This window comes from Lepisosteus platostomus, chromosome 4, assembly GCF_059453375.1.
Source record: "Lepisosteus platostomus isolate fLepPlt1 chromosome 4, fLepPlt1.hap1, whole genome shotgun sequence".
NCBI lineage: Eukaryota > Metazoa > Chordata > Actinopteri > Semionotiformes > Lepisosteidae > Lepisosteus > Lepisosteus platostomus.
In genome coordinates this window covers 48704670-48729456 of record NC_142614.1, presented here as the reverse complement: position 1 = coordinate 48729456, position 24787 = coordinate 48704670, and the positions used below count along the sequence as shown (strand labels likewise).

The window sequence follows — 24787 nt, the reverse complement described above, 5'->3', positions numbered from 1 at the left end:
TTGTTAATGCAGAATAAATGTCAAAATCATTTAATAACTTATCACAAAATAACTCAATTATGGATCAGCAAGTGACTGATTAACTTCAATTATCTCTCTGAAGCTCTTAATGTTTTGTCTGTGGAATGAGCTGAACAAATAAAATTCCATCTCTAAAGTGTATCCCTCAAGTATCAAGTGATGCAAGCCTATGCATCTGTAGTTTATTGCTCTTTAATGGCCACTTGTTTTAACTTGATAACTGAGTATTTTACCTTCGTTGTTAATTAAAGATATGGTGCACTTGCAGGAAGATGATCATGAAGTGCTTTCATTTTCTCCTTAATTACAAAAGGTGTTGTTGCTCTGACTACATTAAGTCAACTTTCTTTCCCCAGTTTTGCACTTACTGTATATTGTAATATTTAGGAGCTCAGGGACCCCCTAAGCATTTCTTTTGCATTGTACAGTATCATACTGCAAAGTAGGATTTTAAATAAAATTTTGAATGGGTAAATCTTTCAAAACAATACTGTACCACCTAGGAGTTTGGAAAAGTATCCACGATTTTGTTTCAGTATAGTGATCTCTGTCAAGAAGTCTTGTTTTTACAGCATATTGAGTTTGCTCATAAATAAAATTTTATTATAATTGTTAGCATTGTGACAAATTAAAGCTTTTTACAAATGATTTTCATTCTTTATAGTTTTCTGAATGAACGACATAAAATATTTCATCACATGTTGTTTATGTGGGTAGCTACTGCAGTAGGGTTTATTACATCAGATAAAGTACTGTATGTGTTTATCACACCATACTTATGTGCAGTTTTTACTTTTCCTGAGTCTTTGAAGAGTATAAGCTAGTAATGTTCATTAACATAAACCATCTGACATCTTATTAGCAATATTTAGCAATGGGTACTGAGGATCATTTATTAGTTTACCAGATAGTGACAACTACAGTATTTCAATTCCATTGAAGATTCAAACTAACAAACACAATATTTACTAGCCTTTGTCGATTTTTTTAAATAATACCTAAAATAAACGTATTCAATTATTTTTTACAGTCATGTAAAAACACAGAGTTGTAAGGTAACTGATATTACAAAATGTGAATATCACATATCAATGTGAATGTAAGTTGGACTGTCATTATATAATAAAAACTTGCTTACATACACTGTACATACTACCTGCATGCTTGTACATGACATAGTACTTACATATAATATATTCAGAATATAACAGGGTGGGGCTTCCCCAAGTTATGTATAGAGAATATTTTAAAATAATTGCAATGAAGATGGATTACCACAAAAGTCTCAGGTTGCATTTTTATTGTTTATTGTTTTTTTGGAAACAGATAGGTGATATTTCTTTAGGTATTTGATGTCATCTGGGACTTTTTATTGTTAATTTGCACAATATCAGCAGTGCATTTCTGTTTGCAATACAGGCCACATGTTTTTAAACTAGTCCAAATGGTGAACTAAGGTAACACACTGCATCTTCAAATGAGAAGACAATTTACAGAATCAACAAATACAGTTAAGGAATCCCCTGCTTTTCTTTCTTTGCTGTAGTAACCCTTTTTTGATCAGGTTCATGCCACATTATTTGTCTAGAACATGTCATAGAAAGAAATTCAATTTTAGCATTAGGTGCACTGTATATAATACTGTATGTGTAATATACCTGTATACTGTAGTTCAATGCATTTGCAACTGGTGAAAAAGAAAAAAAACATTACAAACTGTCCCTAATCACTACATAAAAATAAAACCCATAATGCACTGTAAAAGCATTCATAAATATTTTAGAACATCAAATATGCCTATTGCAGTTTAGAGAAATAACACATAATTTGGGTAATAATAGTTCAGCAGTGTGCTTCTGAGGTGTAATCTGAAGGACTGAAAGACAGGCCTCAGCCTGCAATGTTTATGCAGTATCTGATCCTCCTCGGCAGTCCGTGCCAGGTTTTGTGAGATCTCCATGCCCTGCTCATGCAGTGCTCTGAAGCTTTAGGTTTTGGTTCAAAGGAAGCCGCACACATGTTTGGCTACACGATGTCTCATAATAACTGCACTCTGACTAAAGGACTGAGCATACAGAAACTTACATTTTTTGTTTTGTCAGGCAATTGAGATCAATGTGTCATTAACGCAGGAGGCTTAAGAAACAGGAAATAAAATCATCATTTACCGTCACTGCTCCATATGGTGTACTACTGTCTTCAGAGCCTGTGCTACAGTAAATTCTCCTTTGTTGTGGCTATTTATAATTAAAAGCTACAGCCTTTGAGAAGTTATCTGGATGTGCTGAGACAACATGGACATATTCTTAAGACTTAACTCTTTCTTTCTTAAGGATTGGGATTGTTTTGGCCTTGGAAACATATCTTAGGTCGGAGCACTGGGGACAGTTTTTTTTTTCTTCAAGGATATGTGGTTTCTTTGCTGTAGTTTTTTTTTTTACCACAGATTCAGTGTCTCAAACTAACAGTATCACGATTTGCACATCTATAGTGTGATACCTGAATAACAGAGCTGCTCTGAACTTGGGAAGCAGACTGTTTTTTTTTTTCTCTCTGAAGGGTTTTTACTACATTATGAAGAATCACTCATGTGTGGATACTGGGCATCTGAACATGGCTGTCTATGGCATGGTGGACCCTCTGGAAATCTCTGTTAGTCCAGTGAAGCGACTGAGAACTGAATACCCAATTCCCTGTCTCTTTGCAGAGGAGGCCTACCAGAAACTGGCCACCGAGACACTGGAGGAGTTAGACTGGTGCCTGGACCAGCTGGAAACTCTACAGACCAGGCACTCCGTCAGTGAGATGGCCTCCAATAAGGTAAGGAACCTTTAGCACATCCTATGCTGTCTCAGCATCTCATACGTTTAAAGCTTTCCTTTCTTTGCAAATTGTGTGACTTAATGGCATTTGGGGTTCTTGGTGTTACGAGTGTCACTAGAACAGGTGATTTTACTTAATTAAATCTCACAGGTGCTCACATATCATCACGGGTGTGCAGGCATCTCATGTAGAATAAAAATGGCTGTCCTGGGGGGCAGTGTCTGACATGCATGTATCACTTGTTGGCTCCTGCCTTTGATGTTTTAGTGTACATCACATTAATTTTAAATAGTCATTTGCTCCCGTGTTGATTTGCACATTGTTTAAAAAACGTTTTCCCAGGCATGTGAAATTTAAACTTGTTCAAAATGTGCAACTGTCAGTTTCAGAATGTGCAGGTCTGTAAACGTACACAGAAAGAAAAGAAATGCCTTGCTCATTATTAGTCTGCTTGTTTGTTTCACATTACAAAGGCAGAAGTTTCCTGTACTTGAAACATTTTTGTGGTATTTTGCATTGGTGGAATGTTTATTGCTAACTGCATCACCCAAAATGATGAAGGGGGAGGAATGATTTTGAAAAGCAGATCATGGCAATATGTAGAGTGTAATGTAAGGATGTAAGTATAAGGGTTGTTTTTCTAATGGGTGTTTCATGCATGTAGAAATATGAGTTTTCTGTGACATGACAACTTTGATTTCTTTTGATACCTTTTGAAACCTTCAGCTTATGCTTATACTGTAAATTTTAATGCAATTCTGGAATAGCAAAGAACAACATATTTCTAAAGGAGGAAAGTGTTCATTTTGTAAAATATTGCCTGTCTTCTGGGTTTGCTGAAATATCCTGTTGAAAGGACGTTTGCCAAGATGTAGGCTGACTTGTCGCAGCCAATCTGAAGGTCATGTGTTTGTTGCCACACTATATCAAACCATTTAGTAATTTCAGTCACATTCAAAATGGTTAAATGGCACTTAAAGAAAAACACAGCTTATCTTCCTTTTATTGTTCGGGGCACCTATAATATTTTTCACCAATCTACTGTATGTCCCTAATCTAGATAAAATGCCTTTGCATGAATGAAACTAAATTGAAAAATAGACTATTTTTTTCTTCATACTGTACAGTGTTGTACTCTCTAGCTAGTAATTTTGAGTGTGTGTGTGTGGGACTTGAATCAACAATGCCTTGTCCTGGTCTTGATTGATTCATATAAAGGGTAAATGTCTTTCTTTCTTTTAATTTATTGTTTCTTTGTAATTGCTTAATAGCTTTGTGCCAAGCAACTCAATTAATACGATGCCAAAAACTTTTTAAAGCACCTTTAGTGTCCTGCATATGGCCTTGGTTGTAATCTGAATGCACCGCTCTAGGCTCAGATGAGAAATCTACAGTATCTTCAGTTATACAGTGTGTAGTCGTCATTATGTTTAAGGTATTATCAACCTCCACAATTACCCCCACATGCCGTGACCCATTCTTAAAAATTAAAATATTTTTAAGAATGGAGAGAAAATGGAGAATTTAACCCTTTCTATAACTGAGACAGTGTCATCTTAGAAGCAAATTACTGTAGGCTCTCACTAATCATTTCAAGTAAAAAGAAAACTAATTACCATTCTTTACAGAATTCTTTCATCTTCTCTCATTTGGTTTTTCTTTAATGTAGTTGATAGATAGATAGTTTATTGATCTCGTGAGGGAAATTGATACATACAATATGAAGCCACATAACCAGACCACACAGAACATTAATGATATTTATTTAAAAACCTATAATAAATTCATAATTAGAATCTGAATTATCCAAAAATATACAAAAAGTCTTATTAAAGATTCAATATAAGAAAAATGTAAATTTAAGGTAGTTAATACAGAGGACATTAACATATATATATTTTCTTTTTTCCTCATAATTAATTCCACTGATTAAATGAAAAAGATGGAGAAAAATTGAAATTTCTAATGGAAATAATTTAATTGTTTTTTATGTCATGTCATTTGAATTGCATGGGTTGACCTAAATGAAAAGATTTAGTAAACTGATTGAGCAGGAGAGCATTATATAATCCCCTTTAATACAATCAGTCTTTATTTGCTGTCATGATGTTCTGATCTCCCCTAATCTTTCTAGGAACAGCTAAACAAGTTTGTTTTTGTCAGAATGCAGATGGCGAAATTTAAATACCACCCTTTATTAAATAAGTTCTATATTATTTAAGTGCATGGCGATAGTGTCTATATGCTTTAAATGTCTTGTTAATAACATGTTTAGCATTTATTATCATTTTAAAAATCTGATACAGTACATACTGTATGGTAGTGCTAACAGATATATCTAAGGACTTGACAGAGTTGTTTTCATTGTTTAATAATGAAGGGACAGTTGCAAAAATCAGATTTTATATTCATGTAATTCTGTTTGAAATATTTACAGATGAAATATGATATAAATAGGATAAAAAACACTTTGTTTCACAAAATTCTTGTCCAAACCCTTGTCCTTGAACATGCTTTCCTGCACTATCTATGCACAAAGAGGCATCATACTTGAATAAAAAAAAATGTCCATTCAGCCGTAAAACAAATAAAAATAGTTATTTGTTACATTGTTCTACAATTACAGATATCTGTAATTGTAAAAGTTCAAATCCATATAAACTACAAGTAAGTAACACATTTGGATATTTAAGAATAGTCATTCAATTATTTTTTATAAATGCATTTCCTTCACAAAGCATCATATAGTTTGTGAGGACAATTGAAGCTCTGTAAGAGGAACAAGTGATGGGCTAAGTTCAATTTAGGCAAATTGTGACAGTTCGTCAGGAGTTTCATCAAAGGAGAATCAAAGATAGCAGAGAGGATACATGTATATCTTCTATAGCTAGCATGCTTTTGGAGTCTTAAGATGTGAAAAATACACCCTTTTAATAGGGCTGGGGCTTTTTTTTTGTTTTGCTGAGATTGATTATTTTGTGGCTTCAGTTTTATGGAACAATTAAAGCAATAGCAAAAAGAAAGTTGTGCTTTTGTAACAAACATGCAAGCAATTAATTACCAAATAATAAGTTTCAAAAATGTGTTGGAGCATACCATGATTCTCAGTTCTTAATTTTGAGTAGGAAATTAAACATTTTAAGAATTTTCTCAAAAGTATTTTTGTTTGTTTTTTAAGGAGAATGATTTCAACTTTCTTTAGTTTACTATTATTGTTATGAATGAAGAAGATTCAACAGAGTAATAGTATCATTTGGAAGTATACAATCATTTTGGGGATAATTATCTGTGATATAATGTCAGTTTTTGTCATTGCATGTTATTAATTAAAAGCCTTGCTCAAGTGTTTTTTGGTTATTTGTAAACAAATAAATTAGGGTTAAATTAAACCTTACATGAAACAACCTATGTGCTTTTTACTGGTAAATGCTATTTATTTTTATGATGTCAATGAAAATAGAATGCATATCAGTAGTTCCCACTTAAGGACACAAGCAGATTCATGTTCATTTTTGATTTACCATCAGTTAGAAAACCATGAAGAGACTCCAGCTGTAATTTAGTTTGTTTTCATTATAATTAACTTCCAGCTCTGTGGCTTTTGTGGTATGCAAGCAAATGCTGCCATTTCTAACCCTTACTGCGAATACATGTTACAATACACAGTGACAAAACTATTCAGACCCTTGCACAGGTTTCACATTTTATTGCTCTAAAGCTTGCTCTCATGACACTTTGACATGTGTTACAGTACATACGCAACCCACTCCATACAGCAAAAAAAAACCAAAACGCATATAGATTATATGAAAAAAACAGAAAAGATCACGATTGCAGTATTTAAATTATCTCAATGAGCTACACAATTAGATGAGTATCTTGCATCTGTGTGCAGTAATGATTGTTCACATTATTTCAGAATACATACTATACACCTATCTCTAAGTTCCTTTAGCCAGGCAGTGAATTTAATCATGAAGACCAGGGAGTTTTCAAAACAACTCAGGGATTAAGTTGTATAAAGGCACACGACAGGAGGAGAGTATAAAACCTTTAGAAGGCCCTTAATATATGTTTGAGCATGTTGATTCTCACAAACTGGAAGGTACTAAGATACCACCTTGACCTAGGCTAAGGATGCAACTGTGAGGACAATGGCCACTTTGAACTTATTGCAGACAACAATGGAAGAAAATGGCCATAGATCAACAGTACCCCTATCACTCCACAAATTAGATTTGCATGGAATTGAACAAAAAAGCATTATTTGTGTTAATGCAATCAAGGGGCAAAAGATTTTGTAATCAGAAAAGGACAAAATTTGAACTTTTTGGTCTAAAATCAAAACTTTAAAGCTAATCCTACTGTATAACAACAGTCAAGCACAGTGGTGGCAGCATTATGTTATAGTTCTGCTTCTCATCAGCAGGGACTGGGAAATTTGTGAAGACCAATCTGAACATACAGTAAATCGAGTAAAGTATACAGTATGGTTAGCTTTGCTGCTTTGCACTACTGGGGCCCTGAGTTCAATTCTGGACTCATGGTGCAATCTGGATGGAGTTTGTATGATCTCTCTGTGTTCACATGGGGTCCTTCCAATTGCTCTTACTTCCTCCCACAGTCCGAACACATGCCGGTGTGTTAATTTGCTTCTGGGCAAATGGGCCCTGGTTTGAGTATGAGTGCATACTTTGTGTCTGTGTGAGTTCAGCAATGGACTGGCATCCCATCCAGGGTGTATCCTGGTTTTCACTCATTGCATGCTTGGATAGGCTCCTGCTCCCTTTCAATCCTGAATTGGCAGAAGTGGTTAGAAAATGGATGTACTACATGTTATCTGTTCTTATGGAGTTTATTTAATGAAAGTTCGGGAGGGATGACAACAACCATGCTCAATCATTCCCAGCCATCAGTGATTAGCAATCACTCCCTTCATCCTTCCTCCACTGAACACTATAAATACCAAATCCGATATCTCCCTCGCGTGCGACTTTTGCATCCCACCTCCACCCCAACTCCACCTCTGCCGCTACCCCTTGGTTACCTTGCCTGGGGGTCCTGGCCTCCTCTTCCTATGGCCAGGAGGTCAGCCCTCAGCCAAGCAGGTTAAGCCAAACATTCGCTCCACAATAGTTAGTTACGCTTTGATTTTGGGCGTTGTCCTTCCTTGTGAATTCATTTCTAAAACGTTTTGTTGCCAAATAAGACATTGGTATATGGAATTGCATGTAATTAAAAACATTTGAGGCTGTTATGTATTGTGAAGTTCTACAGAATGATATGTTTACAATATTAATATCATTCAGTATTTTATTGTGAAATATGGCTACAATAAAGACAAAAGTACTGTATAAGGCCTTCATTGAACAAGTAACATATCATGAGGTTAAAGTCTAAATGATTGTGACCATGCTTCCTTTGAATCAGAGTTTATTCGGCAAGTATGTTATCTAGAATAAGATATTAGAACTGCATTCATAACCTTTTATGAGAATTGTTCCAAAAAACATAACAGGCACTAGTGTCCATAATATCGCAGACCTTAATACAACTCATAAATATTTGCCATCTTCAGCTCCAGCCTTAACCTTTATCCATAGATCTAAATCTGAAATATTTCATAATATGGACTATCATAAATGTCATGAACACTTGTGTTATAGATGGTGCATGACCATCTATATCCTACAGGGTTATGAATGTTGTTATAACATCTTACATACCCACTAATGCATTAGAAATGTATTATACAGGCTACACAAATCCTAATTCTAAAGAAAAATTTCCATTATTTATTTTTTTATCTTGAGGGAGGATCAATATTGACCTTTCTTTGGTCAATGAAAATGAAATAACAAATAACAAATTTTTGTAAATTCTGATTCAGTCCCTTTCAGAAAAGAAATGAAACGGCATGATATACAAAACATTTTGCTGTTTTCTTAATGAAAATTAAATTCAAATTATGGAGTGAGTTGCTATCATTGCAGAAGGGACACAACATTTAGTTTGGTTCCCTATATACTGTAAAAGTGCACATCTGAAGAAATGTAGAGTGACTGTAAACTTGCTAAGTGAACTGGAAAAACATTGTGAAGTTTAACTTTAACGTGCATGACCTGGTCAGCTTTAAGTGTCTGTCCTACTTTGTGTTAGCAGTAGCTCTGTACTCTTGCTGAATGAGTGTGGTCTGAATCTCCAGCATCCCTGTGCTGTGCTGCATGCTGATAAGCTTGGTCTGTTTCCCTGCTGCTGTGTGCAGGCAGCTGATACAGGAACATAAACCAACACCTAGACCTGTCTGAGGCACGTACTGAGCATCTAAAAGAAAACTTCTTGTAGCCCTGATACTCAGCGTGACCATAGCAACCATAATAAAGCAGACTATTGGAGTGATTGCCAGTAAATACAGTCAAGAAGACTTATTCTTGAGGAAATGAACACCTATTCTAGTTTTAAAGCTTTTTTCAAGCCACTGATTTCAGTTTTCTTCTTGATATGCACAAGGTAGATATTAAAAGACACATGTAAACATTGTATTATGGTGAAAAGGGTGCAGAAAGTTGAGACTGACTTTTAAAATATTGTAGTAATTCTATGTGTTCCTATGGGCTCTGACAGATGAGGAATTTGCTGTTTTACTGCAATGACCGGATTAAGCTATCAGCTATACTCTACAGCAGTACATAAAGTAAAGGAAGAACAGACTCCCCAACCCCCACTCCTTGTGTCCCCAGACTGTGTTTAGGGATGCAAAGGAACATCACACAGGCTAGTTCTTTGTCTTCTCCAATACAGTGGACACAGTATCACCATTCTCTGGAGGAGGGTTCCCTTTCCCATTGGGCAGTGCTTCTATGTACCTTGCCACATAATCTGTACAACTGCTGCCATGTTCTTCTGGCAACAGCTGCTATGCAAAAAGGCTGGGGAGCATCCATCACCAGTGAAGCAGACAGAGGGCCAGCATGGTCAGTGAAGTCTAGTCTCCTGGCACCCAGTGGCCCATGGCCATTGTGACATGTTAAACAATTTTACACTGTTACAGACATTGCAAAGCAAAGTAACAAGAGTGTCATTATTGTAAACCCATTGTGCACCATAGTATAACCACGTAAATTAATCACATAATGTAAAATAGATTATATTCTAGGAAATTGTGCACATAATACTAGTATATTTTTCATAAATAAATGCTTTCTTAAAACCTCAGACACGGTTTAACAAGGATCTCTATCATGTTGCAAAAGAGCATGTTATTAAACTGGAAGCCTCACCACATGTTTACATAGAGTGTACTGACAAGAATAAAACATTACACGTCTGCAACTGTGGGGCGGTAGACCTCCAATTCCAGGAAGCCAACTGAGGGCTAATCTATGGTTATCCTCTTTCTCTAAGATGCCAGGCTCCACTCGCTGCCTTTACGTTCTGCATTTGACCCTTTAAAGTCTGGCATATATAATTATTTAGTTTTCATAACAAGGTTTCAGAAATGAGATATACTACAGTACTTTGTTAAACTTATGCATGCAAAGTCATTTATGCAGAAGTTTATTCCAACCAGCTCAAGTTTGTTTGACTGATGATTATCCAGATCAATATGATAATTACATATTGTCCTTAAGCACTATTATTTATTTTTTGCATATTGTGCTATAGATGTTTCATATTAAAATAAATGTTTTAGTCTGGGCCATTTGCATTAATCTCCTATTATACACTATAGATAAAAATGGACTGGCATCCCATCCAGGGAGTACCCTGCCTTGTGCCTGTTGGTTGCCAGGATAAGCTCTGGCTCCCCAGTGACCCTGAACTGGAAGAAGAAGTTAGAAAATGGATGGATGAGTTTCATAGTTGCTTTAATTTGCCAAATCCTTATCCCTTGTCCTGCAAGCCTCTGTGTTTCTATTATTGGAATAGTTTTCATATGAATGTATTTAAACTATTGACACAGCAGTATACATAAAGGTGTTTCAAAAGCAATTTGAATTAAATGTGTCTAAAATTCCTCAAGTTACTGGTCAGCAACATTCTTGATTTCCTTAATAACAAAATAAAATACTATTTTATGGACGCCCATGACTGGCATCCCAACCAGTGTGTTATTCCATTTCCACCCATGTGCCTAATGGGATCAGGGTATGGTGATCCTAACACAAATGAGCAACTTTATGATAATGGATAGATGTCAACAATGATGTTGATTTCATTTTGCATTGCTCATGGTGAGCTGTATTTTATCACATATGGGGATATATATACTGTACATGTGTTGTATACAATGACACAGAGTAATCGTTGCTTATTTTATCCAAGGGGCTGGATTAATCTGAATGCCCCCTTATAGTAAGCTCACTAATGAAGTAGATGAAAGGGAGTAGCAGGGGTTGTACGGAAGAGAACACTCCTTCACATCATAGTGCAATAACCTCTGATGTGTTGCTTCAAAGCGCCTGCCTCAGCCACATTGACGCACGAGGTTGCATGTTTCTCCCCCTTTGACTATTGGGTGGTTGCTGTTTTTTTAGAAAATGAAAGGCCACAGATCCTCTCTCACTTTATAACAGATACAGAGAGCTGTAAAAGGGTCTCAATAATGGCACAGCACAAGTTACATCATAGACGTGAAATGCTAATGTACCACATCAAGTAATTTATGTAAATGAATAAAGAACATGCAAGAAGAGCAGAACATAGTTTTTCAGCTTTACAGCTCCTTGTCATACTAATGTTGCTAATGATAGAAATGCTTATCAAATTTGCTGCTGCCTCTCTATGTGCTGGGAAGTACACTAATGATTTTTTGTATAACCTTCTAGTGCTTAGAGCTGGCAAAGATTTTAAAAGGCAACCCCTACAGTATCTTAAACTTGCAAATAGTGCCCTTTTTGTTGTGTCTGAGTTTTATTCATTTTGGATCAGTTTAATATTTAATAATTTTTAAGGACAGTACAAAAGTTTTACGTTCATGATATAACAAACATTTGATATCAATCTATCAGTAAACACTATTGTAAGCTTGTGAACAGCCTTCAAATGAAATATGTTTCAAAATATTATTCAAGCTTAACTGTAATCGCAAGATCTTTCTGAAAAACATGACACGTCTTTGACCTTGATTTTGCTCTGAATTAACTTCTAGCTACCAAATGGCTAGAAGGGCCGAATAGCCACTCGTTTGTAACTTTCTTATGTTTTCTACATCATTCCAATGAATTTATGTACTAACGAAATCATCAATTTTTGTGGATTTAAAGGTATGCAAGAGTATTGCTCAGTAGCAATTATTGGAATGATTGACAATTACTTTACAAACTTCAAGAATTTGGTTCAAGAATGATCTATACAGTTACCTTGTTTTTTTCACATTTTTTTTCCTGGACCTTTATTGGCAGCTCTTATAATTTAACAAATAGCTTGCATCAATGATGACTTTTTTTGTCAATTGATCCATGTGTATGGATAATTTACTTACGGTATATAATCTCAGTGTTAGAGAAAGTATTATAAGTAATGTTAACTGGTTTAAATATAGGATATTTACTTCAGTTGGAGGTACAGTAGCATGTTAATTGAAAACCTGTAGGTACCATGGCCCATTTAAAGGAGTTTGGTGCCCTTGTCCAATTCTTGTGCAGGTTGTGTTGCAGTCCTGTTGATTTTATTGTCATCTTGTGTAATAATAACATACAAACAAAGACATCTTTTTGTCACAAACATCACTCAACTACAGCTTGGCTGTCACTTGGTCACAGTGGGCATTATTTTTTCAAGGTATGCCGATGACAGAGGATTAACTTACAAAATTAAAATATGGGGCTTTATAAAACTTTCCCCATATTTTGGTAAGATACTTCACAGGTCCAAAGACTTGTCATAAGTGTGTAAACAGGACTAAAAACATAACCTCTGTTGCTTAGTTTGATTGTCATTTAGTTTATTTCTTTTTTCTTTGTATATTTATACTTTCTCAAGGTGAAAAGGAAAATGTCATTAACTTTTATTAAAGTCATCTTAAATATCTGAATCATTGGAACAGGAAGATAAAGATTAAATGGATAAATGTTTTGAAATTCACATGTGTGAGTTAAAATTTTATTTTAATGTAACCCAAATAATATAAAATCTACTGTAAATACAGTGCATAATATGAAAGCATTGGACAGGTCAGTATAGGTTAAGGACCTGACTCTGCTTTTGTTGAACATTTTTTTGACTGTACTTGTTCAACGTTATGAATATTTAGCAGTTAGTGTACAGCAGCTATTGTTTATCCATCAATTGAGGAGAATAGAGCTCTAAGGCATTTGTTTCTTTTATGCCATTTGCTTAAGTTAACACATTATCTTTGAGAGCTCTCATTTTAAACTTTTCACAAAATTAGATACAGTAGTAAGCAGTTTACAAAAAAGTTTCTGACTTTTTTGTAAATGATCAGTCTAAGTAACCTGTTTTGCAAATGTGGAAATGAGCATTACATTCCAGTCAATGAAAAATGAAAAATCTATACAGGCTTAAATTTTGCCGTGACTGTTTGTTTCTTATGTCAGAAATTTATCACACAATTAAAGACAAAAAACACATGAACTGTTCATCTTTGTATAAATAAGAGGGGAAGGGCCACATTAGTATTGAGTGGATAAACCCACATTGTGCCATGGAAATTGTAATGCTTTATTACAATTAACAGCTGATATAGAGTTTGATATGTTAAAATGTTGGCATGATGTGATTGGACAGCTACATTAAATGTGAATAAACCCCCAAAATAATGTCCTTAACAGACAGAGAGTGAATGAAAGAAAACATCTTAAAGGACATTATGTACAGTACCAAACTGAGTCTGAGGCAAACAATGATTTAGTGTTATCAGACAGACTGTATGTGCATTTATTTCCATGCAGACCTGAAAAAAGATTTAGATGACTCAAGTTCAATCTGAATATTTCTGTGCTTATGACAGGAGAGCTGTGTTTTATAAATCTGTGGTCATTCAGGAATTCTGCAGCCACCTTTTGACACCAGTGGTAGCCCACAATCACCTGATCTCAGAAGCTAAGTAAGACTAGGTCTGGTCAGTCCTTGGATGGGACACCTCAAACAAAACAGGTTTAATTTGCTCTGGCCCAGAAGTTATAAAACTAAGGTGCCAGTAATATGACTGGTGGCCCTGTACAGTAAGAGAAGTCAGCCTTCCAATGAGAAAGGAAAACTGAGGAAGTTCTAATTACTTAGTCCTTAAAGATTCTGATCCTGCAACTGTTTGTAAGGATGATGAGGGTGTTGACCCTTACGGTTGTGGCTAAAGTGGTTGTTCAGTCTGGCCTCCTTAAAACTTTCCCTTAAATGAGCTGGACAAGGAGATTCTCGCTTCTCTACCTGATCTGAAATGTTTAGAGCTTTGAGATCCTTTGGGAACGAGGCTATACAAGTGTGATTTTTCTGAAACCAAATGATTTTACAGAAGATGTTTTTCATGTAATAGAGATTATTAGTACTGAGCCTTTTACAGAAAGGTAATGTCACCTCCTTAGAACTGAATTCTCTTATGCCAGAAATCTTCTTCTCCACTGTTAGTGGCGCTGAGCAGCTTTGAAGCCAAAGTACCATAATCAGATGCTGGCAGGAACAGAGGTGCACTGTCACATTTACACTTAGCAGACACGCTCCATAGTGCACGCTAGACAGAAGTTCATGTGCCACAGCAAATTCTATTTATATATTTATAGAGGTCTTTTTTTTTGTTTTGTTTCATTAGTCCTTGTGGGTCCCTTTTAAAGAAGACAAAAAGAGCCCTCAATTTGTTTTTTAAATTAATCGACTCGAAAGGCCTTCATTTGTCGGGTTGACAAAAGTGTGGGTGTCATTGCTACCATTTGAATAATATCACCTTATTTAAATGTAATTGCTATAATTAGTTTTGAAACAATAGTTGAATGAATAATGAGCATATCCATTCTTGAAAAATGATTAAGTTTATAATTCAGAAAGAAATTGCTCTTTTTAAGAATTTTGTAATGGTAAATCAAGATATTTGATTAAAAGACTAATGAAATACATTGTACATTTTATACATGGATATACTGTATACAGTATTACACAAAGGGATGGTCAATCTCTAAGATCTTTACATATACAGTATACTGTAAAGGCACTGTATTTTACATATTAAACTTGTAATGGAAGTTCATATACATTGCCCTTTAAAAACAGAATATAATAGTTCATCTTTTATAGCTGCAGCAAATAACAAATTGATTTGTGAAAATTTAATTAATCATGGTTTAATCATGGTTTAGCACAATAGAATGCTATATTTGGATACATGTTAAATATATTATTTTTAGCATCAAAGCATTTATGAGAGATGTGTGTTTCAGAGAATAGAACAGAACCTTCATGACCCATCGTTTTGTGCAATAAACTAAAAAATAGAATATATGCATATCGTTGAGCATTTTATTTGAAATAAATGCACTATAGACAATGTGGAACTTTCGGCTTACAGTAACACTGTGGTGAGTACACCGAGCTTCATAAATTATTGTGTGCTAAAACGTAACTTCACAGTGCACAGAGGCACGCAATTACTCCCCTTAACAGTGAAATCACTTTGAAAATGAGGTAATGTTTCTCTGTAAGAAATATTGTACAAAATGTACCTCGGGGGATGTCACTCTCAGACACGCCTGTGTTAAATGGCTTATGGCTTATACAGTACTGCTGAAAAGAAAGGACAAATCCCAGTCCCAAAGGATTCACCTTCCATTTACTACCAATCAGCTTGCAGCATCCATTTCTTTGTTTTTTTTTTTCTGTCTTGTACATTTTTATAAATCCAAATGATAGGCTGGTGATTAGGAGTGGGGGGTACTTACCCATGTGTTGTATGTGGCTGACAGTAGAGATCCTTATTTGGTAGCTGTTGACAGAACTTTTCCTTCCAGGAGCTTAACATCTCTCTACATACATTATTCATCAAGCTGTGGTGCACGCAAGAAGATGCTATTTCTTGGCTCTCCCTTCAAATCCTGGATTTGGTTGGCTTCAGCTTTACCTGACACATATCTCCAATCTGGACATTTACAAATGGGATTTTCAACGTGGGGAATCGATAAAAATATGAATTGCTCTGTCAGGATACCCAAGATGCGCCTTCTGTACTGTACAAATAAGATAATCTAAAACAATCAATGGATTAACAGTTTCTTATTGTCTTTTGTTTTACTGGAGATCTGCTGCTGAGTGATCTACTGCAGCTCTTTCTTAGATTTTTTGTTCTTTTTTGCTGTTTGCAAAATCTAACATTTTTTCAAAATGCCTGAAGCAAATTATTTGCTGTCAGTTTCTTGGGGATATATAAAGGTAAGAATTAGTTTTTTTTAGATATGTAGATTTCTAAGCATTTTGTCAGAAGGTTTGTCCCTTTTTAATTAACAATAATGAGGACATCTGTTCAATGCACTGAACATTGTAGACAAACTGGGGCATCAAAATGGTTCATTCATACCCTAATCTGTATTGTGTTAGTTCCTCAAAAAATATATAGAATACACTGCATTTTATTCTGCTATACAGCTATCTGAGAAACTTAAAATTACAAATGTACAAATAACTTGTGCCACTAGCTTGCATTAGTAGAATATTTTAATGTATTTTTTGCTAGCTATGTTATTGTTTCTTCTTTTACATCTGGAATAATTGTTTGGCTGAAAAGTGTGACTAAGTATGTTTGTTCATCCAAAAATATGTTCAAATTACCATTTCTGTCTTAATAGTACTGGATAAGCAGTGTTATTCTAGTAGATTGTATCTTGCTTGTATCAATAAAGAATGTAATGTACTGTACATTGATAAAGGATAACCACTACTGGGTGTTTAAGGAACAGGCAATTGAGTTGGTTGGAGTGGATTTAAACATTGCTACTGCATCATGGAGAGGTTGGACTTGTCTATTACCAGTAATTGCTGGTTTGGAAAAGAAAAAGGATAAGCAGGTTTTATCTTGCAGACTCAGATGTGTTTTCTGCAGTCTTCTTTAGCTCAAGGCTGTGCACAAAATCAGGGAGATCCTTTCATTCCGCTACAGCTGTAAACGCATAAACCATTTGCAGTACATAGTTTTCTTCATATGAAAAAAATGCATTGCAGTAAATGCAGGTATTGTTTATCTCATCAGGTCACATGTGCACCAGGAATGACATATTTAAATTTCTTGAGGTTTTGAATAACATTAAAGATGAACACGCAGTTACTGTAGGTTATGGTTTAAATGCGAATGAAAATTTATCTGGAAAATTGTATGACAGAAAATTACAGTACTGATGGTAAAAACAAATACATTTGTTGGAAAATGTCATTGTTTCATTGCAGACATTTTTACAGTATAGATTTCTGATCACTAGTTTTGCAGGCCAATTAATATAGCTATTTCCAAAGAAAAATCTCTGTCTTAATCTGCTTTAGAATCCTTGGAAAATGGCTTCACTGGGCACATTAAATTGTGTTTGTGTTATATCATTGGTGGCTACCTTCTGTGAAGGAAAGCTTTTACTGCATACACTATAATATCTTATTTATGTGCTGTGCTGTGTCTGCCCTTTCAGCCTCCTTTATTCCCACGCACTGCTGAACACTGCTAAGGATTTCCCTGCCAGCAAATGCCAACCCTGCATGCTCCTCTCGGAATCCATCTCACAATCCTTAGTCTTATCAAGATGCAGTGGCTGGGGGCCATCTTAGCCCATCACAGCTATTAGAGTCTGGGTTTCCAAGTAGTTCACAATGTATTCACACCTGCTTTGAAGAATACAGGGGTGATGCTTTTTGGGGCATGTAAAATTCTTCACACATTGCACGTCAGTACATTTGTCCCTTCAATTTGCTTGTGTTTTGCATTTATAATACTGTACCTAAGTGACTGCACATTAATTCACACGCCAGATTCTGCTCCATTTTAATAAAAACAAAAGATTAGTCCTACTCTCAGTTCAGTTGATCTTTCATTGGAAGAGAAACCCTGTCACATTAATATTTCTGATTATTAAAAAAATGTCAGCATCTAAAGTTTAACAGAATTTTGATAATACCGTGATTTCCACTATGTCTTAGAAAGAAACAGCTCTCTTTTCCATGACACGTAAAATTACAAAAGCCATTTCAGGGAGTCATATCTTTTCTGGATGAAATTCTTTGTGAAATATTCTTAATGGAAGCTTGCCATAAATTAATTATAGAACCATTTTTTACTGTTTCTAGAACATTTAGCCATTCCCTTCTGTAACATACTTTGTGATCAATTCGGTTGGGTTATATCTTATACCAGCATGAAAATGAAAAATGTACAAATATGCCAGGTTGGAATACTTATCTAACATTTCATAATATAACCTCCATATTACCTTACAGCCTCCTTAACTGTTAACCGTTAAGATAACTCTAAACTACTTGCTGTTAACCAAAAATTTAAAATAAATACAATGTTAAAAAAGTTATACAGTATCATCATGAATCTATACTAAAACCAGATTTCTATGCATAACACGTGTACTATATTGTGTTATATAATTCTGTTCCTGCTAGCTTCTGGTGTGGCAGTACTAATATTTTACACATTGTTTTCTTTATAAATGATAGAAAATACAAATAATGTTTACATGATATTTTTTGTGAAACATGAAAATAAACTTTGCCCAAAACAAAATCCAAATGATACGTAAACATCTTGAGTGTTTACCATGCTAGTATTGTACCTAAATGGTATTTGTATTCTGTTTCAATTGTATTTAAACATGCTAGTTCAAGAAATGCATGGTAAAGTGTTTCAATATTGACAATATACAAATGAGGACAGCATAGTGGTGCACTGGTTGGCACTGCTGCCTCACAATGCTGGGGCCCTGGGTTCAATTCCAAACCTGGGGTGCTGTCTGTGTGAAGTTTGTATGTTCTCCTTGTGTCTCTTTGGGTTTCATCTGAGTGCTCTGGTTTCCTCCTGCAGTCCAAAAACATTCATTAGGTAAATGGCTTCTGCAAAACAAAAATACAGAATTGGCTTCTGTAAAAAGCCTGCCCTGATGTGTGTACTTGTATGTACAGTATATAGGTTCTGGGCCTAGAATAAGTTCTGACCCTGAATAGGATAAAGTTTTATTTAAAGTCATAAGAGGATGTGAGCATACAAATGTCAGTAAAGAAGATCAACATTTTAGTATAGGTCATACAGATTTGTAATCTTTGTTTCTTTGATTCTTGTTTTTCAGTTTAAGAGAATGCTAAACCGGGAGCTGACCCATCTCTCTGAAATGAGCCGGTCTGGGAACCAGGTTTCAGAATACATTTCAAACACATTTTTAGGTATGTCGTCATCCATCAAAAGTGTCTTAATGATTTAGGTTTAAATATATGTTGAAGTATTATCATGAAAAAAATATTTTAAAACAAGAATTTTAAAAAGATGTTTTCCTTTTCAACAGCTGTACTAAGCATAGTCTTAAAAGTACATTGTTCTGCTTCTGTAATTGTCTCTTTCGTATGTGTACACAGATAGTTCAAATGAAATGTTTTTGCTTTCCATGTAATTTACTGTTTCATGCAGGAACAAGCTATACAGTATGAAGTGACTTGTTCCAAACTCTGTCTCCTATTGTGGACAGAGAAGCATGATGAGGGACCAGAGATTTGTGGGACAAGATTCATAAAGCAAAGGCCTTGAGAAAGCAGTCTAATATTGTTATTTAAAATATAAGAAACATTTTTTGCAGGTGGCATGGAGAGGTACCCAGGTGAAATTTAGGGAAAATGTGCAAAGTCAAGATATACAGTAGCTTGTACACTCTCCCAGTGAGTTTTCTGCAGATGTATATATTCATGCAGTATGCAGATACCAGGCAACTAAACACATGATGTATTCTGAAACATAATAAGGACTTTTGTGCAAATAAATAAGAAAGATATGGTAGGCAGAGGCCTTTGCATCATAGTAGTGAAGGGGTATACTTTATGTAGAATTAGTGACATACTGTTCAGTTTGGTTATGAAGAGAATTGATAAAATGGTGCTGAGGCCCTGGCAGTATAACAGGCTGCAGACCACACTCATTAGTATTCACCTGATATAGTGCTGATGTCCAGGCTCTCACTGCCTGCAGAGAGACAAGATCCTTGAATTCTTACTGAGTCACCATGTAAATAGCATGCCAAAGGAAGAATGCCCCACGTAAAAATATTTCATTCAAGCAAATTTGATTGGAAAGATTAGATTTTCTTGGCGTATTTTCTAACTTCAAACAAAAAGGTGGCATAATGATGGGAAAGGAAATGTTGTGTTTTCTTTTTTTTTAATAAACACATGCAGTTGATGTTTGGCTCTCTCTTTTGTGACATGCTCTGAATTCAGATTTGCTGGTGGATTTTATGGCAGTGTGCATGTGACAGCTTTCAGCGCTATGTCTTTTCTCATATGAAGAATTGGCTGTATTTAATAACATATTCCAAGAACTGAATTACTTTGCTTCTCTCACCTCATTGTGCAAACACTATTTGTAATGTTTGCTGTTCAAAAGTTCCTAAAATGTTCTTACTGTATCTTGAGTATGTACAGTAGCTTGTGTTTCCGCCTAAAACAATTATACCACATTTCACAAAGAATCATTTTCAGGTCCATGATATTTGTTATATGTCATCATACAGTACAGTGTATGATTTAGGATTTTGATAAGAATGCTCTTCATACAGCACATGACTTAAAAGGTTCAGAATGAAGTTCATAGTTAAAGGATCTGATGCAAATAGTACTATTCAGTTATTGGTGACATGCAGTATGTCAATAATGAGAATTCCCGTAATGTTGAACTACAAATTTCATCCACACTGACCACAGTGACACCAACACCAATTATTTGCTAACAACTCTAGGTTCATCATCATTGTGTATTACATTCAAATCTACATTTATAAAAGCAGGAGCAGATGGTGTCAGAATGTGGTCCCAGAATTTTGTCTAGGAATTCTCCATCACCGCAGCATGAAATGTTATATTTATTTGCATAGTTTGTTGAAATCACATCAGATTTTTCAATAGGAGTCTGATGAAGCACACTTGAGACCTTTCACTATGGATATATGTTCAGTAAGTTTGATTTAAGCTTAGAGGAAAGCCTTTGGAATTCCATATCAATGTGAAACCCTTGAGACAAATGCTTCCTTCTGCTTCAGATCACCTGACAGCATGACTTATGACCTCTCATTTGATGAGTGTACACACTGCACAGACGACAATTACAATATCCGTCAGGCAGCTTCTCTGCAAACCCACTCTTCTGAAAATCAAAATCATCATACAGAATATAAGTAATATACTCATTTTATATTTTATTAAGAGCTGAGAAAATATAATACATTTACAGTAGGTAGCTTCAGATTTGTTTCTTAGGCTGTTTACATTTTACTAGTTTAAGTCACAGGTTAGTTATGCTTACTGTGCTCTGAAGGCTGCCAGTTAATTTGAGGAGATTTATTCAGCTTTATGCTTGCCTCTCTGTTTTAACAGATAAACAACATGAGGTTGAAATGCCTTCCCTGACACAGAAAGAGAAAGACAAGAAGAAGAGGCCAATGTCACAGATCAGTGGAGTAAAGAAATTAATGCACAGTTCCAGCTTGACCAACTCTAATATTCCACGGTTCGGTGTGAAAACAGACACAGAAGACTCACTGGCAAAGGTGAGTGCAACTAAGAGATTTTAGGTGCATTGATTGTATCTTTGTATTAGGGAAAAAATACTTTTGATACTTGGACATTTCATTTGTTTGAAAGTCAGAGAAATGCTGTAAACAGTAAACATGACTTTAAGCATTAAAAATGAACTATAATTAATTATATTTTTAGTAATATATGTTTTAGAGTAAAAAAAATCAGAATATACTGCTCCTTGCAATCAATTTTATTATTGACAGCATAGTAAATGCAAATATAAATCATACTTAGAACACTGTAAATGACTTTAATAGCATGTCCATTACATTACATATGTGTTTAATTAACACAAACTGTTAATTATCTTTACAGGAGTTGGAAGATGTAAACAAATGGGGCCTTAATGTTTTCAAAGTTACAGAGTTTTCGGGAAACAGGCCTTTAACAGTCATCATGTACACAATCTTCCAGGTGAGACATTATTTAATTGACTGTAATACTTAGCAAGCAAAATATTAAATGAAAACAAAGTCAGTCCTGTTTTTTTGTGTAATTTGATTGTTGTTTTAACCCTATGTGAGGGGAATAGAAAACTTGGACAAAATCTCCTAAATACTGAAAACCAGATACCTGCAGGGAAATTAGTACAGCGTACAATGTGAAAACTGTTCTCCTTTTGTTAGCTATTATTACCATCTTGAAACCTTATATTCAAGTATTTAATTATACAAGCACTATAAGACTGTAGATTTGATTTTAGAAGTGTTATCCCATGAGATCTGTAAAAAGTCAACAGGAATGTGATTGTCTCTTTAAAATCCTGACCTATTGGTTACTCAAGGTTTGAAAAAAAGGACTGACCAGAATGTTTCTCATGTGACATATATCTTTTAGTGTTCCAATACAACTTTTCAGTACAATGGAAATCTTAAAGACATTTTAAAACTGATATTAGCATGAAATCTAGTAAAACATACAGTAAATATTTAAAAATACTCTTCACCTACAAATGCATTATTGTTATTCTTGCTAACCCTTTTGTTGTCATTTGTTTTAATTTTTAGGAAAGAGACTTGTTAAAAACATTCAAAATTCCTTTAGACACCTTTATAACCTACTTGATGACCTTAGAAGATCATTATCATGGAGATGTTGCATATCACAACAACATCCATGCTGCTGATGTTGCTCAGTCGACCCATGTGCTGCTATCCACACCTGCTCTAGAAGTAAGGATCCTAAACTATAATCAGAAATAAAAAAAAAACATTGTGTTGCACTGTAAAGCAATATTCCCAACCAAAGAAATGCTCAGAAGGGTGAATTCTGAAAGAGCTACAGTATATTACTGAAGTAGACCTTGATCACTTATTTTTGGGGGGTTATTTCTAAACACAGTAATGACAGCAAGACATTCATAAAAAAACTAAGGCTTTCAGGTTGAGAAAGCAGTGTTGTGGCAGAAACCGTTTTTTTAAATATGTCTTCCAAGTTGAAATTTTATGTAACAGGCTTAGAAATTAACCAGTGTTTTGTATGCTTACTCTTCAAATCCACATATACAGTACATGTACTTTTAAATCTGATTTAATATAAGTAATATAAGTAAATATAATATCAGTTATTAATAAATAAGGCAATAATTATTTCTCCTACAGTACTCTATCTACCATACAAAAGTAATAGATTTGTTCTACAGACACCTCAAACATTTTTTTAGAAACCTTTAAGTTATTGCTGACAACTGAAAGAAAAAAAAAATACGTACAGTTATATGTAACAAGGAATGTGTTTTTTTGCCAGAAATCCTTCCTATTAGTTATAACACAGGAGCGGTGTTGTAAGAATATATTATTTGTAGATCTCCCCTGACAAATTTCCTTCAAATAAGTTTAAAAACTTTCAATACACACTCAAGCATACAGTACCTTAATTTAAGGTCATTTTTAATTTAAAATGCGTAATAAAATAGGAGTAGAATGCGGTCTGACTCTTGAATAGAAATGTAATATCTAGATTAATTTGTCACGCTGAAATAACATTCTGAAATGCTGAAAACTTTAAACATGGAGTAAACTGGGGGATTTTTTATGTATGTATTATAAAATGTTACATACAGTAGGAACATCAAACATCATTTGAAATGAAACTATTAAAGTGAATCTTCGTTTGACAAAATAGTGTGATTTGCCTGATGAAAGGCTTATACCTGTAGTTCTGGAAATAAAGCCAATCTCTGCTGATTGCTTTATTTGCGCTCAGTGAAATAAAAGTAGTTACAGTATATTCTTAGAATCATCAAGTTACATTGTATAAAGTACAAGACTATTTAATTTACTGTAGTCTGTAGCTGGAAATTAAACATTTCGTATACCCACAATGTGGCACTTGTAAAAGTGGGGAGGATATCCGCACAATGACGGATGTCTGTTGTGATATACAGTATAGATAAATGTCAAGAATCTCCTATCAGTATCTTCTAAGAACAAGCAGTTGCTATGGGTAAAGGCAATGTGAACATTTATTAACATTTACCAGTGTGGTCATTTCAAAACGCTAGAAAGCTTATCTACTGTATCTAAACAGACTGGCGCTTCTGTTCCATATACACATACAGATTTACATCATAAACAGATGTCCGTTGTGATATATTGATCATTGTCACAGAGCAACTGTTAGTGTCTTCTAAGAACAAGCAGTTTTATGGGTTATGGCAATGTGAACATTTATTAACAGTGTGGCCATTTCAAAACACTAGAAAGTTAATCTGTCTAAACAGAGTTGCACTTCTGTTTCATATACCTCAAATCAAAGTCAAAACCTTTCAAGCAACTGTAAGCTTGCGACAGGTAGAATTAGAAGCCTTTAGGCAGTTTCTGCCATCTAGTGGCAAGAAACATTTAAAGAGTTTATCATACTGTACTTACTGATATTCATGTCCATAATTGATGGACTTTAGAATAGATTAAAATGCAGTAAGCAAACAAATGTACAATCTTGATTGAGGATGATTGACTTCTATGAACATGAAGGTGACAGGTAATACCAGCACAGGACCTGCATAATCTCTGACAGGTAGTGTCAGGAGATAATTTCCTATTAATCTGAGTTTTCTTAATTAGCTAATTTACACTTATGACAGATAGATATACTGTACAGAAGGACAAACAGATCTACTGTATTTGTTCTTTGTTTCCAGAACTATTCAGGGGACAAATCATGAAAGGGCATGTTCATT

General features: G+C 34.8%; 1 protein-coding gene across 7 annotated transcripts in view; it reads left to right on the top strand.

The window, feature by feature from the left end:
• The window catches only part of pde4d (phosphodiesterase 4D, cAMP-specific), a 368823-nt gene that overhangs the window by 335119 nt on the left and 8917 nt on the right, over positions 1–24787 (top strand). For all 7 annotated transcript variants that reach the window (XM_088629738.1, XM_088629736.1, XM_088629737.1 and 4 more), the window contains 5 exons: positions 2729–2841; positions 19116–19209; positions 21403–21575; positions 21922–22020; positions 22614–22778. In XM_088629738.1, the coding sequence (XP_088485864.1) occupies positions 2729–2841; positions 19116–19209; positions 21403–21575; positions 21922–22020; positions 22614–22778 (644 nt within the window). The remainder of the gene's footprint in view (positions 1–2728; positions 2842–19115; positions 19210–21402; positions 21576–21921; positions 22021–22613; positions 22779–24787) is intronic.